Source organism: Antennarius striatus, chromosome 9 (genome assembly GCF_040054535.1).
Source record: "Antennarius striatus isolate MH-2024 chromosome 9, ASM4005453v1, whole genome shotgun sequence".
Lineage (NCBI taxonomy): Eukaryota > Metazoa > Chordata > Actinopteri > Lophiiformes > Antennariidae > Antennarius > Antennarius striatus.
In genome coordinates this window covers 17,197,004-17,217,097 of record NC_090784.1, presented here as the reverse complement: position 1 = coordinate 17,217,097, position 20,094 = coordinate 17,197,004, and the positions used below count along the sequence as shown (strand labels likewise).

Genomic DNA, 20,094 nt, shown 5'->3' with positions numbered 1-20,094 from the left:
CAATGTGACCATAATCACACCCCCATGTGATTCAGTGACAAGACAATTAAGAGAGAGGGGGGAAAAAACAGGGAAATGTTTATGTTCATCCTCTAAAATAATCCTTTATTCGTCTGAGATTTTCTGGTCTTCATTCTCTTCAACCTGTGAATATATAACTAGCAAAAATTATCAGAGTTTGTAGTTGGATTCAGTCACAATACAGAACATTTATACCCACGGTTTTGGCACTGATTTCTCCCTTCACTAATCTGTTGTTCTTCTACCAAATCACCACCACCGTTAGTATTATTACTACTGATAGTACTGCTTTTCTTGTGCAAATATGCACAATTTTCAAATGTCAACACATCCCAAAAGAACAGTGATCAGCACTCATTCACACAAGTGACAATTTTACATTAAACCACACATTGTTGCACAGGAATTCAATAGTCATCACTTAATCCAGTTGTTACTCAAGGTTCAAAATGAACAAGAAATGTGCTGCCTCTGTATTTTTTTATTCTATCACAAAATAAATGTGTTCATTCATAAATAAAACTCATCCATGCTCTCTCACTGCCTTCCAGCCTTAAATTTATAGTCTTGTTCTGGGACATTTATTTATGGCGCACATGCATGTGGTTTTCTCCATAAATCTGGATTCAACCTTGGGCTGAAATAACACTGACAGGCTGTAAATCTGTTTAATCAAGTCATGAGCAGAGGAACGATTTTTTTTGCCCAACTCGTACATGGAGATTTCCCGTAACTTCATTCCTCCACAACATTCTCCACAAGGGAGTCTCCAAAGCGCCGCCTCTCCAAACAGAGGACCCCTCTGGAGCGCTGGGGCAGACGCATGAACCTCCTCCTCCTCCTCCTCCTCCCCCACACCTCCTCACCCCCACCTCCCTTCACGCAACAGGGTGAGGAACTCTTTCTGTTCCCTGAAGCCATTGTGCGTCTCTCCACCGGAGCAGAGAGAATCCTCACGCCGGAGCACCACGACGCAGCCTCGTCCTCCATCGGATCCAAACGCTCCGGGAAGAGAAAGTGATCTCCGGCTGCGGGACGCAGACGTCACTCGACGGAAGGAAAGCCAGAAAGAGGGGAAAGTACAGAGCGGGGCTCGTCTTGTCTGGAGTTTGGAAAGGAACAAGATGTCGAAACCTAATTATTCCGGCACGTTTCATTTAGTGGAGCAGGAGAATATGGACGCCTACCTCGAAGCTTTAGGTGAGCCGCCTGGAGGCGCGCAGGTTCCTCCTCTACTAATGTAAAGACTGGAGAGATGAGCGCATCCTCACTAATATAACATGCAGATGTTTGTGTTTATTTAAAAATATTTATTATTATTATTATTATTATATTTATAATTGTATTGAATCGTTTTTAATCCTCTTAGTTTATATCATAGATTTCTTTATATAGATTAAATTCATTTGCAGCAGCACACATTAGAGTGTTGAAATCAACTCCTTGTCCTTTACATGACCCCAGACAAGACACACAAATCACACACACGCGCGCACACACACACACACACACACACACACACACACACACACACACACACACACACACACACACAAAGAAAAAAGACCTACACAACCCATTTGCTCTGAATGCATGAGGCCTTCTTTTATCAACACTGAATGCTCTTTTTCACATTAATTTTCTGTTCTATCGACTCCTGACAGATATTAATTTCGCTCTGAGGAAGATTGTGTGCCTGTTGAAGCCCAGTAAAGAGATTGTCCATGATCCGGACACAGGAACCATGAAGATCCGCACTCTCACCACATTCAGGAACTTCAACATGGATTTCATCATTGGGGAGGAGTTCACCGAGGATCTGGGGCCAGTGGATGGTCGTACCTGTCAGGTGTGCTGCTGCATCTCTAAATGTGGACTTTGACCTGTATGAATATGTGTGCAGGCAGATGTAGGGATTATAAAGTGTCATTACGTGTAACATAAATTTGCTCTGTGTGTTTAATTTGGAAAGTTGCCCCACCTAATGCTGCAATTCGGTGCTGTAATCACCCCCCCAATGTTTAAATCTGCCTTCAGGCTACAATGAATGATGTGTGGGAAAAGAAAACATTAAAAACCTTCATCTTCCAAAACAAATTTTTACTATTTATTACAAAGTAAAACAAACACCAGCTAGAAGTAAAAGAATAAACGTATTTAAAGCTCCCCCTGTCAGGCTGCATGGAGCCCCTTGTGTGACCAAGTCTGTGAGCTGCTTTACATTTTAACTGCACACCGTAACACAACGTCTTTGTGGTTGTTCAGACTACAGTGAGCTGGGAAGGAGACAAATTGATTTGTGTACAGCGAGGCGAGAAAGAAGGTCGAGGGTGGACACACTGGCTGGAGGATGACAAGCTGCATTTGGTAAGAGGATGAATGGATGGAGTGAATAGAAGAGTGGGGGAAAGGGAGGGAGGCAGGTGCATATGGAACAAGGAAATTAAATATATAAAAGAAAAAGGAAGCAAAAATCGATATGCTTAAAAAGGAAAAAGATGGAAATAAAACACACATATTGAAAGTTATCCATGACCTTATTGGTCACGATGCTGTTGGTGTGGGAAGAAATTCTTTAAAGAAGGGATTTTGGAGCTTTGTGGAGGTATAATGGAAACATGAATAAGAACTACTCCGGTTCTGTGCAGCTGTCTGGATTGTGATGCTGTGCATTGCTCAGTTCTGGGTTTGGAGATATTTTCTGAAAATGTTTCACATCACCACTCTTTCCCTCATCATGTGCGCTGAAGACAAAAGTATTTGTATAAAAAGGCGAGGAGCTAGAAATGCTGTGTTTAAATTGGGGGTTAATTAATTGAAGTAGCTTGTTGATGTTTCTCATTTTGGTTGTGAAAGAGTCTAAAGATTATGTGTTAATCCAGATTAAGATGTAAAACAATCAGTACTGTTCAACAAGATGCATCAGACAGGATTTTAAAAGCTTTTGCTCAGAACAAAGTGATGTGTTGTTGACGCTGTCTCCAACCGTAGGAGAGAGTTGCTCAAGAAATGCCAGCGAGGATCAATGGTGGCTTTTAAAGGTTACATAGAGCAAGAGAGTAATGAAGAGGGGATGGGGGCAGATGGTTAAAAGGAGATAGTAGGGATAGTATTTTGGATACAATCTTTGGTTTTTTAATAACATATTCAACTTTTTCTTGTCGAATCTTTCTTTGTTTACTCACCCCCCCATCCTTCTGCCCTGACCCCTCCTCACTGTTGTTTCTTCTTCTCCACAGGAGATGAGAGTTCAAGGCATCGTTGCCAAGCAACTCTTCAAGAAGGCTGATTGAAGTAACCAAAAATGTGTTCTAGTCAATGAAGTCAATTAATTCTCTGTAGCATATAGTTAATGACTTGGCACCAGATTTTTTTTCTTTGTTTAGTCGTAATCAACATTGTTTTGAAATGTTACAATGAAACTGAATGTCGTTCTCAACTGTTTGATTCGGGTGGTACGAACTGAGAAGAGAACAGAATTCTTCAAGTAAACATTCCTACATGTCTCCTCTTATTGCACTATCTGTCTTCATGATGTTGTAAACAACTTATACTTCTGCCGGGTCTCTTTTTAAAGGAATTGCTTTTAAGGTTAGTAGCATGTAGTTTCTGTGGTTTATGATTTCATAAATACTGAAAGTGAGTGGTAAAAACCCACAATATGTTGTACTGTCAAAGGAAGCTAACACAATTCTCAATGTTGTTGGAAGAACACTGTGTAAGATGTCCATGAAGATGTTATTCATAACACACTGCTTGCATTAAAGAACAAGCCAAGAATTCTTTCATATTTTCCTTCTTTATAACAAATCCCATAAAATGCAAATGTGTATTAGACCCTCTCTCTATGTCTGACCTCGCTGCCCTCTGAGGAAGGACAGGAATGAGGAATATGCATGGCTGTGCACTGATATACGTGCACATGAAATATTTACAGCAGCAGAATAGAACATGGGGTTCACTCAAAATAATGTTCTTGTTCACGTACGAAGGGACCTTCAGTATGTGGGTCAGAGATTAAAGCGAGAGGAATAAGTGACATCAGGGTTTGGCTCTGCATATATTGTAAATTGTTGGTACATTAATAGACAGTCACTAGTTTTGGTATTTTCTTAAGTAATCAAATCAATATACAACTAGGTTATAGCTGAGATTTGCAGCAGTGGGGTTTATTGAAGAAGAAACATAATAAACATGAAATGCGCAGGAACTCCCACAATATGGGGCATTTTATTATAAAAGATAGAAGTTATTTAAATTTTCCCTGTTGATCACTGTTCCTGTTTCTGCATGTTTTAGAAAAATTTAAATTCTCAGTACAGAAAAAAATACTTAAAATTCACATATCAAAAGGCAGCTTGATACATTTGTGCATAACGTTTTGTGAAAACATTTTGAGTGGTTTTTGAGGAAACAATGAATTGTTGAGAAATCCCATTCACAGAATTCAAAAGTTGTAACCATTAAAATGAAAAACAATACAAAAAAAGGGTTCCATAGTAGAAAAATGGAACCAATTTAGTCAGTAGTTGTGTAGAAAGTTTCTGGGTTTTGCTGCAGAAAAAAACAAAAACCCAGAATGGACAGAATCTAGCCCCCTCCAACACCTTCGTGGTTGGAGATAGCAGTCAACATTGTGATGAATTTCTGCAGGGAGCAGCACATTTTTCTTTGCTATAAAAAGTACAGATTCAAGTTTTAAACATAATGTAATAGTAGCATCTCCCAGGCTATTTGTGATGATGAGTTTTGGTCACATCCCATACCACTCGTCCTCCTGTGGCTCTGAGCAGGTCCGGAGGACTTTTCCAGTGGAGTAAGCTGCGCTTCCATTGTCATGACTGGTTTTGACAAATGAAATGGAAGCCTTCAGCGGAGTGATAGGAAGGCAGCTGTCCAGACTGTCTTGGGTGCTTCCACCGGTCACATTATCATCTGGGGAGGATGGTAAAATTGATTTTCAATGTGGCCATCCTTTAATGGGACATTAAATGGGCTTTTTACTGAACATCTTATAAAGCTGAAAGCACAGACCATGGCTCAAGTGTCGAAAAGAAGGAATGCATTTGCATCCAGGAAGAAGATCAGAAAGAACGATGGCTGGGGTAAAAACTGATGTGAGTTTCTATCACCTGTGTGAAATGGCTGTAAGTCATATCCATCCACAGTGAAGCTTCCCTGATAGGAACGGTTGATCTCTGTGGACGTTAAGGATAGGGCCAGTGCTCTGTCAGGGGTTGCTGGAACCACTTCTGTCAAGGTTATAGAATTGATGGACCTGGCTAAAAAAGAGAAGATACCACAGAAAGGGATAAAAGATAACTTCATACCATAAAATAAAAATATATCAAGTGTGTTCTAAATGAATCATTTGCATCATGCTCTCTGTTATGATGAGGACTGTCCTACAGGTGGCGATTGAAGCACAAAAATGACAAAATCAGATGTATATGGTCAAAATGCGTATCTTTTTCCAGGGAAAAACCTCCATGTAAATGTGTGTGAGTCAGTGTTAACATAGACAGGACTCTTCCTTATTTTCTTTGAAACCATATTTCTCTTCATTGTTTTTGTCTTGAACCGGCAGTAAAAATGGTAGACAGCCATGACTCAAATACATAGCAGACAATACCACTACTGTAATTAAACTTTTAAAAATATTTTGAAATATCCACATATTGTAAAATAAAACATATTTTGAGACTCTTCTGTGGGGAACCATTGCTATAAGTCCATTATCTGTGATCATCACCAACATGACGTAATTCATTAGCACATGCAGCCAAAACCTCAAAACAAAAATCTTACTAACAGATCAGTGGAACTTCATCTGTAAGTTCCTCTGCTACCACATTTCCTCTCATACATGACGGTAAATGTCAGTGAAATACAAATTGAACATAAGTTACATGGCTTGTGTTGTAAATGCGTGGGGCCTGTTTCTCAGTGTGAGTGTGCTGCTGATGGAGTTTGTGTCAGAATATACAAATGAACTGTGTCATTCTGAATATGTGCAGGATGTGGTTTCCTGATTCAGCTTGGTTGTTTTGTTGAGCTTGTTAAGCATCACAATATACATGTTCTAACTAAATATCAACACTTCAATGATATTCAGACGTTCTGATTAATACCATTCATTGAGGTGTAAATGAAAATTCATTTTAATACACTTTAATATAAAAATCAACATAAAAAACAAACACTGCTTGGATATAATTGAAAGAGAGAAACTGTGACCTTCATTTTTTTGAGTCATGGTGGTGAGGAACTTGCACTGTCTAGATCCTGTTAGATACTGTTCCTAGATCAGTTTGTGTTTTTTGCCTCTTCATTAAGACTTTTCTACATTAGGTCAACAATGTGTGCATTTTTCTGAAACCCACCTGCACATTACAGCGTGTTCTCACCTGCTCTGTATGATTTGCGTTTTTCTCTCCAGCAGATGAGCCCAAACAGGATGAGAACCGTCAACACGAGTCCTGACCACAGGCCTGTAGGTAACATCCAGTGACAATCTGATGAACAAAGATACAAGATACGGTTTAATGATGTTTTTCTCTTGATTTCACAAGTAATTTCTGATAATGTGGAACTGGGTGAAATTTATGGAAACAATATAGTCCCAATTGATACTGCCACCAAGGTAAATGAATGAAATTATAAAATTGTTGTACAGCTTAGAAGTTGTTGCCAAAGAATGGACATTCTAGAATCACGCAAGAGCTAGACTTTTACAACCTCACATTTCCTGTATTTACTGGTTAGTCACTCTTAGTTGTCTCCATCCAGGCCAGCATCTTTTAATCAAACTAATAATAATTATAATTTCGGATGCAGATTTTTAGCATAGAATAAGTCAAAGCTGTGAAAGTGCATATTTCTCTCATTAATAGAGATGATGAAGAGATGATGAACACTTGAAAATGGACACCTACGAGATATGAAGTCACCACAGGTGGTATCGTTCGTGCGAGTTCCTGGAAATGTTGTGACTCTTCCAATCTCTTCACATCTACAGACAGTATAAAGGGACAAAAAATAAATAAATATCCACATGCTGTGTTGCTACAAACTGACAGTGGGGAAGTATTGAGAGCAAAACTAGTAAAATTGCTGACAGTCTGTAAGGTCTGCATGCAAATTTTAATAGAATATGCAGAATAATTTCCCAATTCATAAAACGTGGCTGTGATATAATTACAGAAGGTGTGATGTGGGATGTTTTATGGTCACAGATAGCACTTGTCACCTGAAACCATATACTTATGTTTTGCGTCAGTGTGTGACTGATTCATTTCTTGATGTCATCACCACATCACCACCCCAACTCGGCTTTTGTAGTAACAGTAATAATGGAAAAAGTGGTCTGACCTGGTGTGTGAGCGGCAGGCTGAGTGGAAATCTGTTATGTTGCTGTAGGTCCCTTCTTCACATGGTGCACACACTGTGTCATGGGTTTGCGTGGCTGCAAGAGCAAATGAGGTTTTTTTTTTAACTTCCTGGTTTTCATTTTATGGCAGGATGTGACTTGGCAGGATGGTTTACCTTTGACCTTGACCCCTTCACCCAGCCTGCAGACACTCACTGGGATGCAGTAGTCACACTGGTCATTATTACAGTAAAATCCAGGCAGACACTCACACACTGTATTCTCTTGAGCTGTACACTCCTTCACCTTCCTCTGGTTGTTTACTGAAAGAATCAGAGGGATAATTTCTGTCCTGAAAGAGGGCTCCATCTTTTGTTGTCTCTGCAGAGGTCTTAGTTTCATCTTTTGTGTTAAAGGTACATATATGCAGTAATACAGTTGTGTTTAAAATAATAGCAGTCCCACATCACTAGAAAGATAAATCCTTGTTTTTGTTAGAAATTCAACTTCTACATTGCAAGTAAGTTTCTACAAAGTTTAGTAAAGGTATAAAAAAACCAATGGACCCAACAGGAATGATGTGCACGCTGCTGCTTCTGTAGAACTGAGTCATTAACTGTAAGGGTTGTGTTAAAAAAGCAGTGCTGAGATAAATTAGTGAGGTCAGTGATTATGTGACAATAATAGGTGTTACACTGGTGGTCCTTATTTAAGGATAAAGGCAACTGATGCCTGCATTTGCTGGCTGTGCATTTATCCTTTGAGGGGCAGATGGATGGAGTGTTTTTTTGTACTAATGCAAATGAAAATGATGTGTAAAAGCCATTATATAAAATTAAAATTAATATGATTTGGTAATAATTACATTTAATTATATACATCAGTTTAAAGTTGTTGGACAGGCCAGATTACAGAGCCAAACGGGTCTTACTTGGCCCGCAGGTTGTAGTTTGCCTACGCCTGTGTTAGCTGCTAACTGCTGCTAGCTGACTGAATCCCTCCTGGGGTGAATCCCACACACAGCATGTTGTTGGAACACACACCTGCCCCATCCTACCAGGTCAATCTTTTTACACAGGCATGATTCAACTGCCTCTTTTGCCGTCCCTTTCTGTCCTGATCTTTTAACAGAACAAGACTTTCAACTTGTTTTGATTGTTTAGAATCAGCTGAGTTACACTCATGACTATTTTCCCTTCCTATTTCCACACTGTAATACTTTCCCATAAGACTGTCCTGCTTTAGAAATGTGACCTGATAGACATAAACTTGAGTAATTACTTAAATTCTGTAAGTGTGTGTCTCTGTGCAAACTGACTTACTGTGACTGCATTCCAGGCAAACATAACAAGAACTCAGGTGATTTTTTCTGGCTGTATAGAGACCACGTCTGCATTCAACGCACTCAGTCCTCTTTTTGGCATTACACTCTGCTTTCATATGAAAACCTGAAGAGGGTTGAGGAAACAAACAGAGGAATCTGTTGTGAGCACAGTTTGGGAACCCCCCCCCCACACACACACACAAACACAGCACATACACTGGCGTGGTTCACACAAAAAGACATTACCTATAATATTTACACACAATAATGTTGACTGACCTGCATGACAGCGATCACAGCATCTCCCGTCTTTGCTGAGATACTTATCCTCATTCACACAAATCGCCTCAGCCATTTGCAGCCCATTTGATTACAACTCACCACATCTGTGTGTATTATGTAAGCCTGAATGTACAGAGACCCTCGTGGTCTCCCCAAAGACTTACTTATATCTTTTAAAAATAAAATTAGTAGAAATGATCTCAGCTCTTTCCTCTACCCTTTTCTGATATCCTGTCGCTGCTTCTGTTCTTGTTTGCTGTCTTTCTGCTTTCTGATTTGTCTCAGACTATATATGTGCTTCCCCTCCTAAATCTACCTAACTCACTTCTCATGTCTCATGCCACACAGTGGAAAACCGCAGTGACCCTCTTTCCGCTGTTTTCCCCTCCATCTCTCTTAATTTATCTCCATCTAGCTCTCTCTCTGTCTACCCTCATTTCCTTTCCATGCTTTGCACTTTGCACCGAGGTAAGATGTGTGTCCTTTTATAGCTACAGAAATAAAAGTCTGATTCTGACAAAATGCAAAGCAGCACAGTAAGACATTTTCTCCTGTACGACCCTCCCTTTCACTTTTGTACCTTTGGTGCAGCAAACAGATCACAAAGCAACTGTTGCTTTTTAAGGTTGTAGGCCCGGTCTTTTTTTTCCCTGTGTCCTTAATCACACTTCTTTATTATTGCAATGGTACAAAAACTATCAACGAGAATATATTTATAAAGTGCTTACATGTGCAAAATCAGTGAGAGAGAAAGGGGGTCAGCGAGGAAGAGTGAGAGATAGAAAGTAAACTCTAAAAAAAAGGGAAGGACATGTTGAAATAAGTTATTTGAGAGGAGATTTGATCAGATCACAATGCAGCGATCAAGGTGGGTTTGGATTTTCAGACTTTAGTCCAATAAAAGATAAATTATTGCTCTACATTACTATGTTTTGACAGAGATTCGCAAAAGACTTGTATAACAGATTATGAATTATGTTCAGGACTGCATCACAGCTTTTGTCTGACGCTGTGGACAATGGATTTTACAATAACTCACCTTCGCCCTTGAAATGTCTTGACTTTCAGACTTTCCGTCAGTCTCCTCCTTCTCTTATTCCATCCTGCTTCCTTGATGCTGCTGGGATGGGTGGAGTCTCCTGGATACCCCAGCGGATACTCGCCCCATGTCAGTTTAAACTGGAGCAGGTGTGCCGACAAAGGTCACATCATCTCCATCAGGCTTATCCACCTGGACCTCGAAGACAGCCAAGAATGTGAAAATGATGCTTTGAAGGTCAGTGAACCTCAAAGGCTTCTATGTTAGAACCCAACAGCACTGTTATTGTATAATCCACAAAATAACTTTAATAATTCTTCTAGATATTTTCAAATAGAGACCTGATATTCGTTCTGTGTGGCAAAATGGAATTTGAGGAGCTTCAGTCGTCTGTAAATCCGATGCTCCTCTCCTCCCCGGGGGGCTGCCTCTCTCTTTCATTCCACTCTGATTACTCAAACATCAAGAGGCACATTGGCTTCAGAGGCTTTTATAGCAGTCAAGGTGAGGCATTGAAGACAAATGAAGTGACATAGTGAGTCGTGTGAGTCCAGCTGACCTTATTGATGCTCATTTCACTACACAATCCTCAGAAGAGTGAGATGCATTTCACTAAAGTTCCTAATATTCTCATCATAATGTTAGGAATGGAGTTTTTATGGACAACAATTCGTTGTGGTTCACAAAGCTCAAGCATATTTGGAGTACATTGGATGTGTTTTAATGTCACAACTAAAGAATAATTAGTGTTAACAACTAAAATTATGTGCTTCTATAAGTTTTTGTTTCAGTTTAGATGTGCTGATAGAGCTGCCGCCACTGAAGTCTAAATCCCGTCTGACAGCTGCAGGTTACACACAATCCTACTGAAGCCTACAGAATAGAATGAGGTTCAGCAGTGCCCACTGGGCTCAGTTTCAGATGGTGTTTTACTAGAACCTCGTATTAAGGTCACATGACCTGATAGTAGCAAAGTCCCATAACCAGCAAACAACAAACTGTAGCAGCCATTTATGGAATAATCATGTGACTCTACGTTTCTTTGCCTCCTCAGACTTTGATGAATGTCGGGACAACCCTGAAAACAGATGCACACAGTTCTGTCACAACTTCATTGGAGGGTACTACTGCTCCTGTCGCCATGGTTACCACCTGGACACGGACGACCACACTTGCACTGGTACGAGTGAGATTATTGTAGAAAGAGTGCAGAATGAGACCGATCACTGAAACATGAAGTGAAAATGTGGAAAATAGAGGAAGCAGAAGCAGGCAAACAAAAAAGGAGGGGAAAGACGGGAATCAGATCAGAAGAAGGCTGATTGGGTAATAATAGATTATGTTATGATGATGTTTTCTTCGATACAGTGAGTTGCACTGAGGATCTGTCAGGGCTGAACAGAGGTGTCGTATCCAGTCCCTCCTGGCCGGCTTCGTATGCAGAGAATGCCAACTGTCTGCACACCTTATCTGTGGAGGCCCACCTGCAGCTGGAGCTGCACTTCTCTGAAGATTTTGATATAGAGCAAAGCCCTGATGGACAATGCATAGACACACTGAGGGTAGGTGATGTATCAGAAGATGTAAATATGTCAAATATGTTTATAAAATTTATTATAGAGCAAGCAATCAGTTACAGGATGTTAGTTACTGTTCTTGATCTGGTGATATGAAAAGTCAAACAAAGGTCAAATGTGAATACAGAGAGATCTTTGAGTTGAAAACACATGATACTGTAATTGGATAGTGGTGCTCCAGTTGAGCAAAGGCATATTTGTCCAGAATAGATTGTTTGACAGGTTCGGCACGGTGGCTCAGTGTGTAGCCCTGTTGCCGCACAGCAAGGCGGTTTCGGGTTTGAATCCAAAATTCAGACATAAATGCTCTATGCGGAGTGTGCATGTTCTCCCCGTGTCTGCATGGGTTCTCTCCAGGTTCCCTGACTTCCTCCCACCTCCAAAAACATGCGCTTCGGGTTAACTGGCCGGCTTCAAAGTGTCCGTAGAGTGTGAGCGTGTGCGTGCGTGTTTGTCTGTCTCTGTGTGGCTCCGCGGTGCACTGGCGTTGCACCTGGAGTTTCCCCCTGCCTCACACCACAAGACAGCTGGGATAGGCTCCAGCTCCCTGCAAACCGTGCAAGCAGATGAAGCGGTTCGAGAAAATGAATGAACGAAAAAAAGATTGTTTGATTCTCTCGCTGGAAAACAAATCAAACGGGTTGCAAATTTTGTGCAGATTGTTCTTTTCCAAACCAGTTTTATTTTACCCTCAATCTTTGCCCCCCAGAGGCCGCTGTAGAAAAACATCCCCATGGTTCTGCTGGTCCCAACTTCATAGTGGGGAGGGCAAATTTATGGTGATAAATACTGTAACATGGTGGAATGCGTGAGCTCCCTTTTAACCATCCAAACTTCTGATTCTCGACAACAGACCCTCTCAAGCACAAATGAAATTCTTCAATCATTCACACACCAGTGCTTTATTACAGGAGGTTATTACAGTGTTTTTATTACTAAAACATATATTTAGTTACAATAAAATATTGTTTTGTTCACAGATTGAGACGCCCTCTGGGGTTCTGGGTCCATTCTGTGGCCACACTCCTCCCCCATCTCCCCTCCTCACCCACTCCAGTCATGTCCACATCCGCTTCACCTCAGATGGCTTTGGAAGCAACAAAGGCTTTACACTCCATTTCCAAACCAGAGGTACAGATGCATCATCATCAGTGACATAACATTAAAAAAATGATACGTAGTTTGATGAAAACTCATCACAAATAACCAAAATGGTTATTTTCGTTTTAACCGCATGCAGGTAAGGTGTGTCCAGCGGTCGTTACGGCTCACTCCACAGCAACTCCTCAGCAACCTGAATATCATCAGGGTCAAACAGTGACAGTCTCTTGTGAGCCTGGCTATGTTATGAATATTGTGAGTATATAGAGATGTATCAATATCATTGATCAGCATGAAATATTGAATCTGTTCTTTTTGCTGTGTAGCAAAGCACCCGTACCCTTTCATCGCAGTTTGTGACCACATGTCAGAGAACTGGATTATGGACTCCAAACTACGTCTGTGAACGTGAGTCCGGCTGTAACCGATTTCTGTTTCCTTAAAAAAAACAACCAAAATCTTTTTTTTTTGACATTCTTTTCACGGAATTTTTTTTTCTAGTGGTGGACTGTGGTTTTCCTGATATCCCCAAAGATGGCATCCTTCAGATAGTGGGTTCAGATAGTCTGTCTACACAGTATGAAGATCAGATCCAGCTCAGATGCAGTTCAAAGTACTACCAACTGGAAGGAGATGGTAGCTATAGAACTCATGTTCACATCCATTTTGTGTTTACTTCCCTTGAGTCAGTCTTTCCAGGGCTCTGCTTTGATTTAAAAGTGTTTGTCCCATCTTTCAGACACATACACTTGCAATGCTGAAGGTGAATGGATGTCAAATGGTGGAAAGACGGAGATGCCAAAATGCACTGAAGGTATGACCTTTAAATTAATTACTTGTATTTTGTGATGATATCCATCAGTTTTGACCTTTTTCATGTGAATCTATTGATGGCTGTTTTTGAATTTCAGTCTGTGGGAAGCCTGATAAACATCCTGTCAGTACTGCCAGGATTTTAGGAGGTCAGTCTGCAAACCTGGGAGAAATTCCTTGGCACCTCTTGATTAAAGGGCAGGAAGTGGGAGAGAGAAGAGGAGGAGCATCTCTAATCAATGACCGATGGGCTGTCACAGCTGCTCACGTTGTGGAAAACATAAAGGAAACATCTTTACGGCTGTATGGTGGACTGGTAGACGGAAGAACAACAACAAACAGTGAAGCTAATGTAGCTGTCCTGGACACTGAGAGGATCATATTTCACCCCAACTTTGTCAAGGGTATTGGAGAACGTACCAATCATGACAATGATATTGCTCTCATCAGGTTTACTTCCAGGGTAAATTTAGGCCCAAACCTTCTTCCCATTTGTCTGCCAGAGGCAAACATGAGCTTGATGGAAAATGAGCAAGGCACAGTGTCGGGCTGGGGATTGACGAACGTGAGGAAAGCTCTTTTTGTCATATCTCCTATCTTAAAATTTGCTCATATCGGAGTCTACTCTCTCACAGAATGCCAAAACACACCTTCCCCATCAAAAAACAAACAAATGATTTTCACTGACAACATGTTCTGTGCTGGAGCAGAGGGAAAGGACAGCTGTGGGCAAGATAGCGGAGGTCCATTTGTCTCCCCCATGTTGGCTGAAGGCAGAGAGCCTTTTTATCTCACAGGCATTGTATCCTGGGGAGCACCCTGTCAGCAAAGGCAATACAAGGGTTATTATACCAAAGTGACAAACTATGTAGACTGGATTAAGGAGACGATAGAGGCAACAGAAGCAGAGGAATGATGAGGGACAATATATTTCATGTAAATTGCTTGAGGTCTCTAAGATCTACTAATCAAACCAGCTGCTGAGAATGTGTTTCAATCATCTATGTAAAAACAGTCAATTTTGTTTTATTTTAGATTTATTTGATTCTACAATTCAAAATTCAAATTTATCAACTTCCAAAGCATCATATAAGCAAAAATAAATATTGTATGACATAATTACTGAATATTGGTGAGTAACCGCTTCCCGCAATTCATAAACTGTGCATCTGAATTGATATGACGGGGGAAAAAAACACAAATAAAGTAATGAAATGATTTTTACTCTGGTGCTTCTTTGTTATTGAATTTTATCAGACACATGTGATCACACATGAAAAATTAAGAATTCAATACCTATTACTGACATTGTTTCGATTTATTAGTGGAGACTGACGCGTTGGCATCACTCAAAATGACGTCACAACGCTCCAATCAGCCGCTAATTTAACGACCGGGTTGCAGAAAAAGGTCTTAAAGCGCCCTCTAGTGGTGAAATGAGGCTTGTGGATGAAACATGAGTATGAGCCGCGTAAAAACACAACCGAAACAGTTCAGTCGAAGTGATCTCAGGAGATTAAAATGTATTTGAAAATAAGATTTTGGATTGTACTAGAGGTGACTACATAGTAGCTCGCAGGAACTTATTACTTTTCTTGCTTTAGAGGAAGTAAACGTCGTTTCTCTTCTATTCAAAGTCAAACATTCATCTAATTTTGCCAAAACAAACAAAGAAGCTTCCTGGCATTTACGCGGTGTCTGACTAAATTTCGCAAACAACAGATTTTCTGGCATTAATGTTTCATGTCATCAACAGTGGATCAGTTCACGAAGGAGTATTTAATATTTAATGTAGAGATGCGCTGGATCTCCTGTATTATCTGGTAAGTTTAGATGGAAATATGAACTCATTATTGTCTTTATTCTTTTGTGTGTGTTTCAAGCTTTATTCCAACATTCACTGGATGCGCCTCCTGCTTCTGAAACCATCTGCATCTAAACTGCTTCTTCTAACTACTATTGTAAAACCAGTGGTGGTTTATTGTGTGACTGTGTGAGACATTTCAATAAAACATGTACTTGACGACTTCTTATTGTGTTGTGTTGATGGTGTCACTATGTTTGCTCTGTTTCTGTTTGCATCAACTTTGGACCAGCAGCTCAGATGTCCACAAACTGATAAAGACTTTAAACTCTGTGTTCATGTGTTTCCAGGCTTCTGTATGTGTCTGTGGGGGATTGTGGGCCGTTGCCCGAGCCTTTGATGCATGGGGAGGTCCACTCCCCTGGGTATCCTCAGCCTTACCCCCCCAACCTGCAGAAGCAATGGGACCTCAGTGTGCCGGAGGGCTACCAGATCCGACTAACCTTCACACACCTGGACATTGAAGCTTCAGCTGACTGCCATTACGATGCCCTTACAGTCAGAGTCACCTTTTAACACACTGCGATTGTGAAGTTTAGCTCAAAGGATGATATGGATCATCGTCAAGTTTAATGTATTTTTCTTTGGATCGTACCCTACCGCTCAAAAAATTTAGTCAAGATCTGTTTCTTAATTACAATTTCTTGGCAATCCCTCCAACAGACAAACAAGAAACCATTGCATACAAAAACATTATTTCCTTAGAAAATGCAATATTGTAAGACATTAATACATATCTATATAAATACAAACAATCTGCCATATAGGTGCTATAAAGATTGTCTGAATAAATTCTTCTATTAAACCACTTGGAGGCAGTGCAACAAATTGTGAACACAACTTCGACATTTTAATCATCTTGTAAAGTTACCAAAATTTTTCAATTTTTATGGACATGGATCAGCGTAAACATTCATCTGGAGTTGTATAAATCTTGATAAATGTTATTGCAAAAATCTTTTGGCTTTGCTTTGGTCTCTGAGTCAGGAAGTGTAGATACATTAGCAAATCTACCTCATCAAGATTAAAACTTCATCCTTTGTATGATTTTTCAGGTTCTCCATGAAGATAAGGTCCTGGGAAAGTTTTGTGGTCAGGAAAATTCTGCTAATGGACATCATCCAGGCACTCAGCCCTTGATATTTCCAGGAAACAGACTGACCCTCATTTTTCAGACAGACGAAGACAACACAGAGCAGCACCAGAACGTGGGATTCTCTGCTCATTACCAGGCGATCGGTAGCTCTTCCATCACGTGTCAATATTTCTATGGCTTCTACTTTTGAGCCAGCCTCATACATGTCATGTCTTTCTCACTTTCAGACATAGATGAGTGTTCAGCACCAGAACCTGGAGACGGCTCAGGTCCACTGTGCTCTCAGATCTGCCTCAACACCCTGGGCTCGTACCTCTGCTCCTGTTACCCTGGCTTCGAGCTTCGCTCAGATCAGAGCACCTGCGTTTGTGAGCATTGTGGAGATGCGCAAAAATGTGTTGTTGGGAAAGAATATGATGTGCTAGTTGTTGCCTGGTTTCCAAGCAGCTCCAGGATATACTGCATATAGAGCAAAATATTCTGGTATACTAATACATAAAAAAGGTCCTGATTCCTTAACTGAACAATGAGCAAATGTCGAAGCTCATGGAGTTGAGAAGACGAGTACAGAATCTTCATGAATCATGTCATTTTTCACTGACTGTCCAGTGTCCTGCAGTGGGGGTATATTTGATGAGCCAGAGGGACATCTGTTCAGCCCGGGTTACCCGAATGCCCCACCTCACGGTGTTTTCTGTCAGTACATCATTTCCGTAGAACCTGGCTTCACCGTCTCTCTAAACTTCACTGATAACTTCAACATCGATAGCGTGGACACGCCGCAGGGCCCAAACTGTCTCTATCACTGGTTGAAGGTAATGAACAGTAGCTGAATATAGAATAAGTAGAAATAAACTAATCAACTACATGTTATATGTTAAATGAGTTTTGTACTCTTCTATGAAAAGGTAACCATCCCAGACAGGGAGCCCAGAAAGCTGTGTGGTACACAGAGTCCAGGTTTGATACATACAAACTCCAGCATTGTCACGTTGGACTACCACACCGATGACAACGGCCTGAGCAGCGGCTGGAGTCTGGACTACAACACAAACAGTGAGATCAAGAGGAAGAAACATAATTGGAAATTAAACAAGTATAAATATGGAGTTGTTGCATGTTTTGTTGTTTATGTCATTTCCAGGAGTTCAGTGTCCATTTCCTGGCAAAGTAGCTGACGGCAGGGTCACTCCTACTCTGTCGGAGTATCTCTACAGAGACTACATCTTTGTGCGCTGTGATCCAGGCTACAAGCTGATGAAGGTTAGATTTATGTCTGATGTTTAACATCATCCATTGTTTATTATGAGGTATGAAAAAACTAATTATAAGCTGGTATTATATAAGTTATTTTCTTTGTCAGGATGGGCAGGAGTTGAAGAGCTTCTCTGCTATGTGCCAGAGCCATGGAGAGTGGCACCTTCCTCTGCCAGAGTGTCACAGTATGTTACCTTCAAGTTTGGAAATAAATGAATGCTTTTCTTCATTTTACTTCACCTACAAATTTTAATATGCCTGTGCTTTGATCATCTGCAGTTATTGATTGTGGAGAACCCAAACCTTTGCTCAATGGAGGGTTGACCTTTCTGTCCGGCAGTCAGAATCAGTACCTTTCTGTTGTTCAATATCACTGCAATGAACCCTTTTACTCCCTCCTTGGTGACATAAATGGTGAGAATTTTGCATACTGTGTTCCAAGTTCTACTGGTTTAGATGTTTCCTACTATTCCTAAAATAAACAGGTCTCATTAGCAGATTGAAACTCATTAGAGTTGAATTTGTTTGAGTGTGGGCAAATTGTAGTTTATTAACAACACTGTCATACGATCATTATTTTAACAATAATGATACAGTTGATTAAAGAGAAAAATGTTGCTTCAGTAACTGCATCCAATAATATTGCATGCATGTATTTGTACAGACACGCATCGATCTATATTTTTATTCTGTGGTATCTCTGCTCTTCAGCAATCTACACCTGTGAAGCAGACAGAAAGTGGAGATCTAACATCAACATTATTATCAGCCCAACATGCATACCAGGTATTGTTAACCAAGTCTAGAATGTTCTATTAAACAGGAAACATTTTGAAACTTTTAACATATATTTGTATCCCATTCAGTCTGTGGTCAGCCCACAAAACACATCTCACTCTATCAGAGGATCATTGGAGGAAGTGAAGCTCCAAAAAACACCATCCCTTGGCAGGTGTTATTGAGTGTAGATGGAAAAAGAGCAGGAGGGATGGTGATTGCAGACCGCTGGATTATGACTGCAGCTCATGTTCTAATACAAAATGGAAATCCAGCATCAAATGAGGTTGTGAGGGTATGTAAGCATGCTAACAAAACAGATCCCGGCAATGCCATTACCATCATATGTTTGATTTTTCACCTGTGGTATTATTTTACAGACTTTCATGGGACTCACTAATGTTAAAACCTTGATGAGCGCTCCTGTTTTTGCTACTTCAATCCATATTCACCCTGATTACAACAACCCCAACCTCCTAGACTTCAGCAACGACATAGCCTTGATAAAACTGCAAGACACAATTACATTCAACGCATCCATTATGCCTGTCTGTCTACCAGCAGAGGACGCCACATATGACAACGGAGCAATAGGGTAAAGCTATGAGTGTTAAGTTCTATTTAATGTTATACTGTACATCCTTACATATTGTTGCAGTAAGTTTCTCTGCTTTTATGTCAGTGAACACAGTTATTTTTATTTGCATTTTTCCGGCACTGAATAATTCTTGCCAGGAGGCTTAAATTTTTTATGTATTTTCAGTTGACTTCACAATAAATGCCTCTTCTACATTTATTTTTAGGCTGGTGTCGGGTTTCGGCATCTCAGATGTTGGAAAACGACAGATTTTAACAAATAAACTGAAGTATGTGCAGCTGCCTGTAGTGGAGCAGGAGATATGCAACTCTTCAATCACTTTTGCAAAGAGCACAAAGGACAGAGTACCAAGTCTGACAAATAACATGTTTTGTGCTGGAGTCCCTGAAGGAGGGAAGGATTCCTGTCAAGGTGACAGCGGAGGTCCCTTCGTCATAAGTGATGGTGGAGTCTTTTGGGCTGCTGGGATTGTCAGCTGGGGGGTTAACTGTGGACAACAGGGAACATATGGAGTATATACCAGAGTCTTAAACTATCTCGACTGGATCAACAGGACAATGAAGGAAAACTGAATTTACTGTAATTCATTAATTAGAAAAATTGTTTAAAAAATGTGTGCATAAAAGAAAGACAGAGTGCAAATGATTCACAAAGTACGTTTTTTTATTGTGAAATAATGACAAAAGAAAACAACTGAATTTATAACATGACCAAAGAAAAAAACATCTAATTATTTGTGCAGACTCCCAACCCTAATTAAAACCTTAATCTAATCGCTAAAATACCAAAGTAGACCAGAACGCCCACACAGTACTGTATTGTTTTTTTGTTTTGTTTTTTACCATTGTTACCCAAACCTATAATTATGCCAGAAAAAAGTTCATTCCTTTAATTTGAAATTAGGAATGATTAGTTTTGTTATTAATGTTTCATTTATATCACGAATGTTTCATTCAGTTGTAAACAATCCAGTCGC

At 40.2% G+C, this 20,094-nt stretch overlaps 3 protein-coding genes across 3 annotated transcripts; 2 read left to right on the top strand and 1 right to left on the bottom strand.

The window, feature by feature from the left end:
* Positions 1-723: 723 nt before the first annotated feature.
* Positions 724-3,801, top strand: rbp5 (retinol binding protein 1a, cellular). The gene is made up of 4 exons (XM_068323264.1): positions 724-1,221; positions 1,686-1,870; positions 2,287-2,388; positions 3,261-3,801. The coding sequence occupies exons 1-4, from the start codon at positions 1,146-1,148 to the stop codon at positions 3,312-3,314; spliced, it is 417 nt and encodes a 138-aa protein (XP_068179365.1). The 5' UTR covers positions 724-1,145; the 3' UTR covers positions 3,315-3,801.
* Positions 3,802-4,193: 392 nt separating this feature from the next.
* Positions 4,194-9,242, bottom strand: LOC137601801 (tumor necrosis factor receptor superfamily member 5). Its single transcript, XM_068324216.1, has 8 exons — positions 8,994-9,242; positions 8,713-8,838; positions 7,567-7,713; positions 7,393-7,486; positions 6,957-7,033; positions 6,429-6,536; positions 5,154-5,303; positions 4,194-4,956 (listed from the first exon to the last, which is right to left on the bottom strand). The coding sequence occupies exons 1-8, from the start codon at positions 9,067-9,069 to the stop codon at positions 4,775-4,777; spliced, it is 960 nt and encodes a 319-aa protein (XP_068180317.1). The 5' UTR covers positions 9,070-9,242; the 3' UTR covers positions 4,194-4,774.
* A 519-nt stretch (positions 9,243-9,761) lies between these two features.
* c1s.2 (complement component 1, s subcomponent .2) lies at positions 9,762-19,763 on the top strand. Its single transcript, XM_068323669.1, has 24 exons — positions 9,762-9,864; positions 10,065-10,272; positions 10,359-10,539; positions 11,090-11,215; positions 11,404-11,597; positions 12,593-12,743; positions 12,853-12,968; positions 13,040-13,121; positions 13,215-13,349; positions 13,453-13,527; positions 13,625-14,430; positions 15,410-15,519; positions 15,681-15,888; positions 16,446-16,629; positions 16,714-16,854; positions 17,096-17,301; positions 17,395-17,542; positions 17,631-17,749; positions 17,850-17,928; positions 18,023-18,157; positions 18,455-18,529; positions 18,610-18,815; positions 18,901-19,115; positions 19,324-19,763. Exons 1-24 carry the CDS (start codon positions 9,851-9,853, stop codon positions 19,688-19,690), a joined length of 4,281 nt encoding a protein of 1,426 aa, XP_068179770.1. The 5' UTR covers positions 9,762-9,850; the 3' UTR covers positions 19,691-19,763.
* The last annotated feature ends 331 nt before the right edge of the window (positions 19,764-20,094 follow it).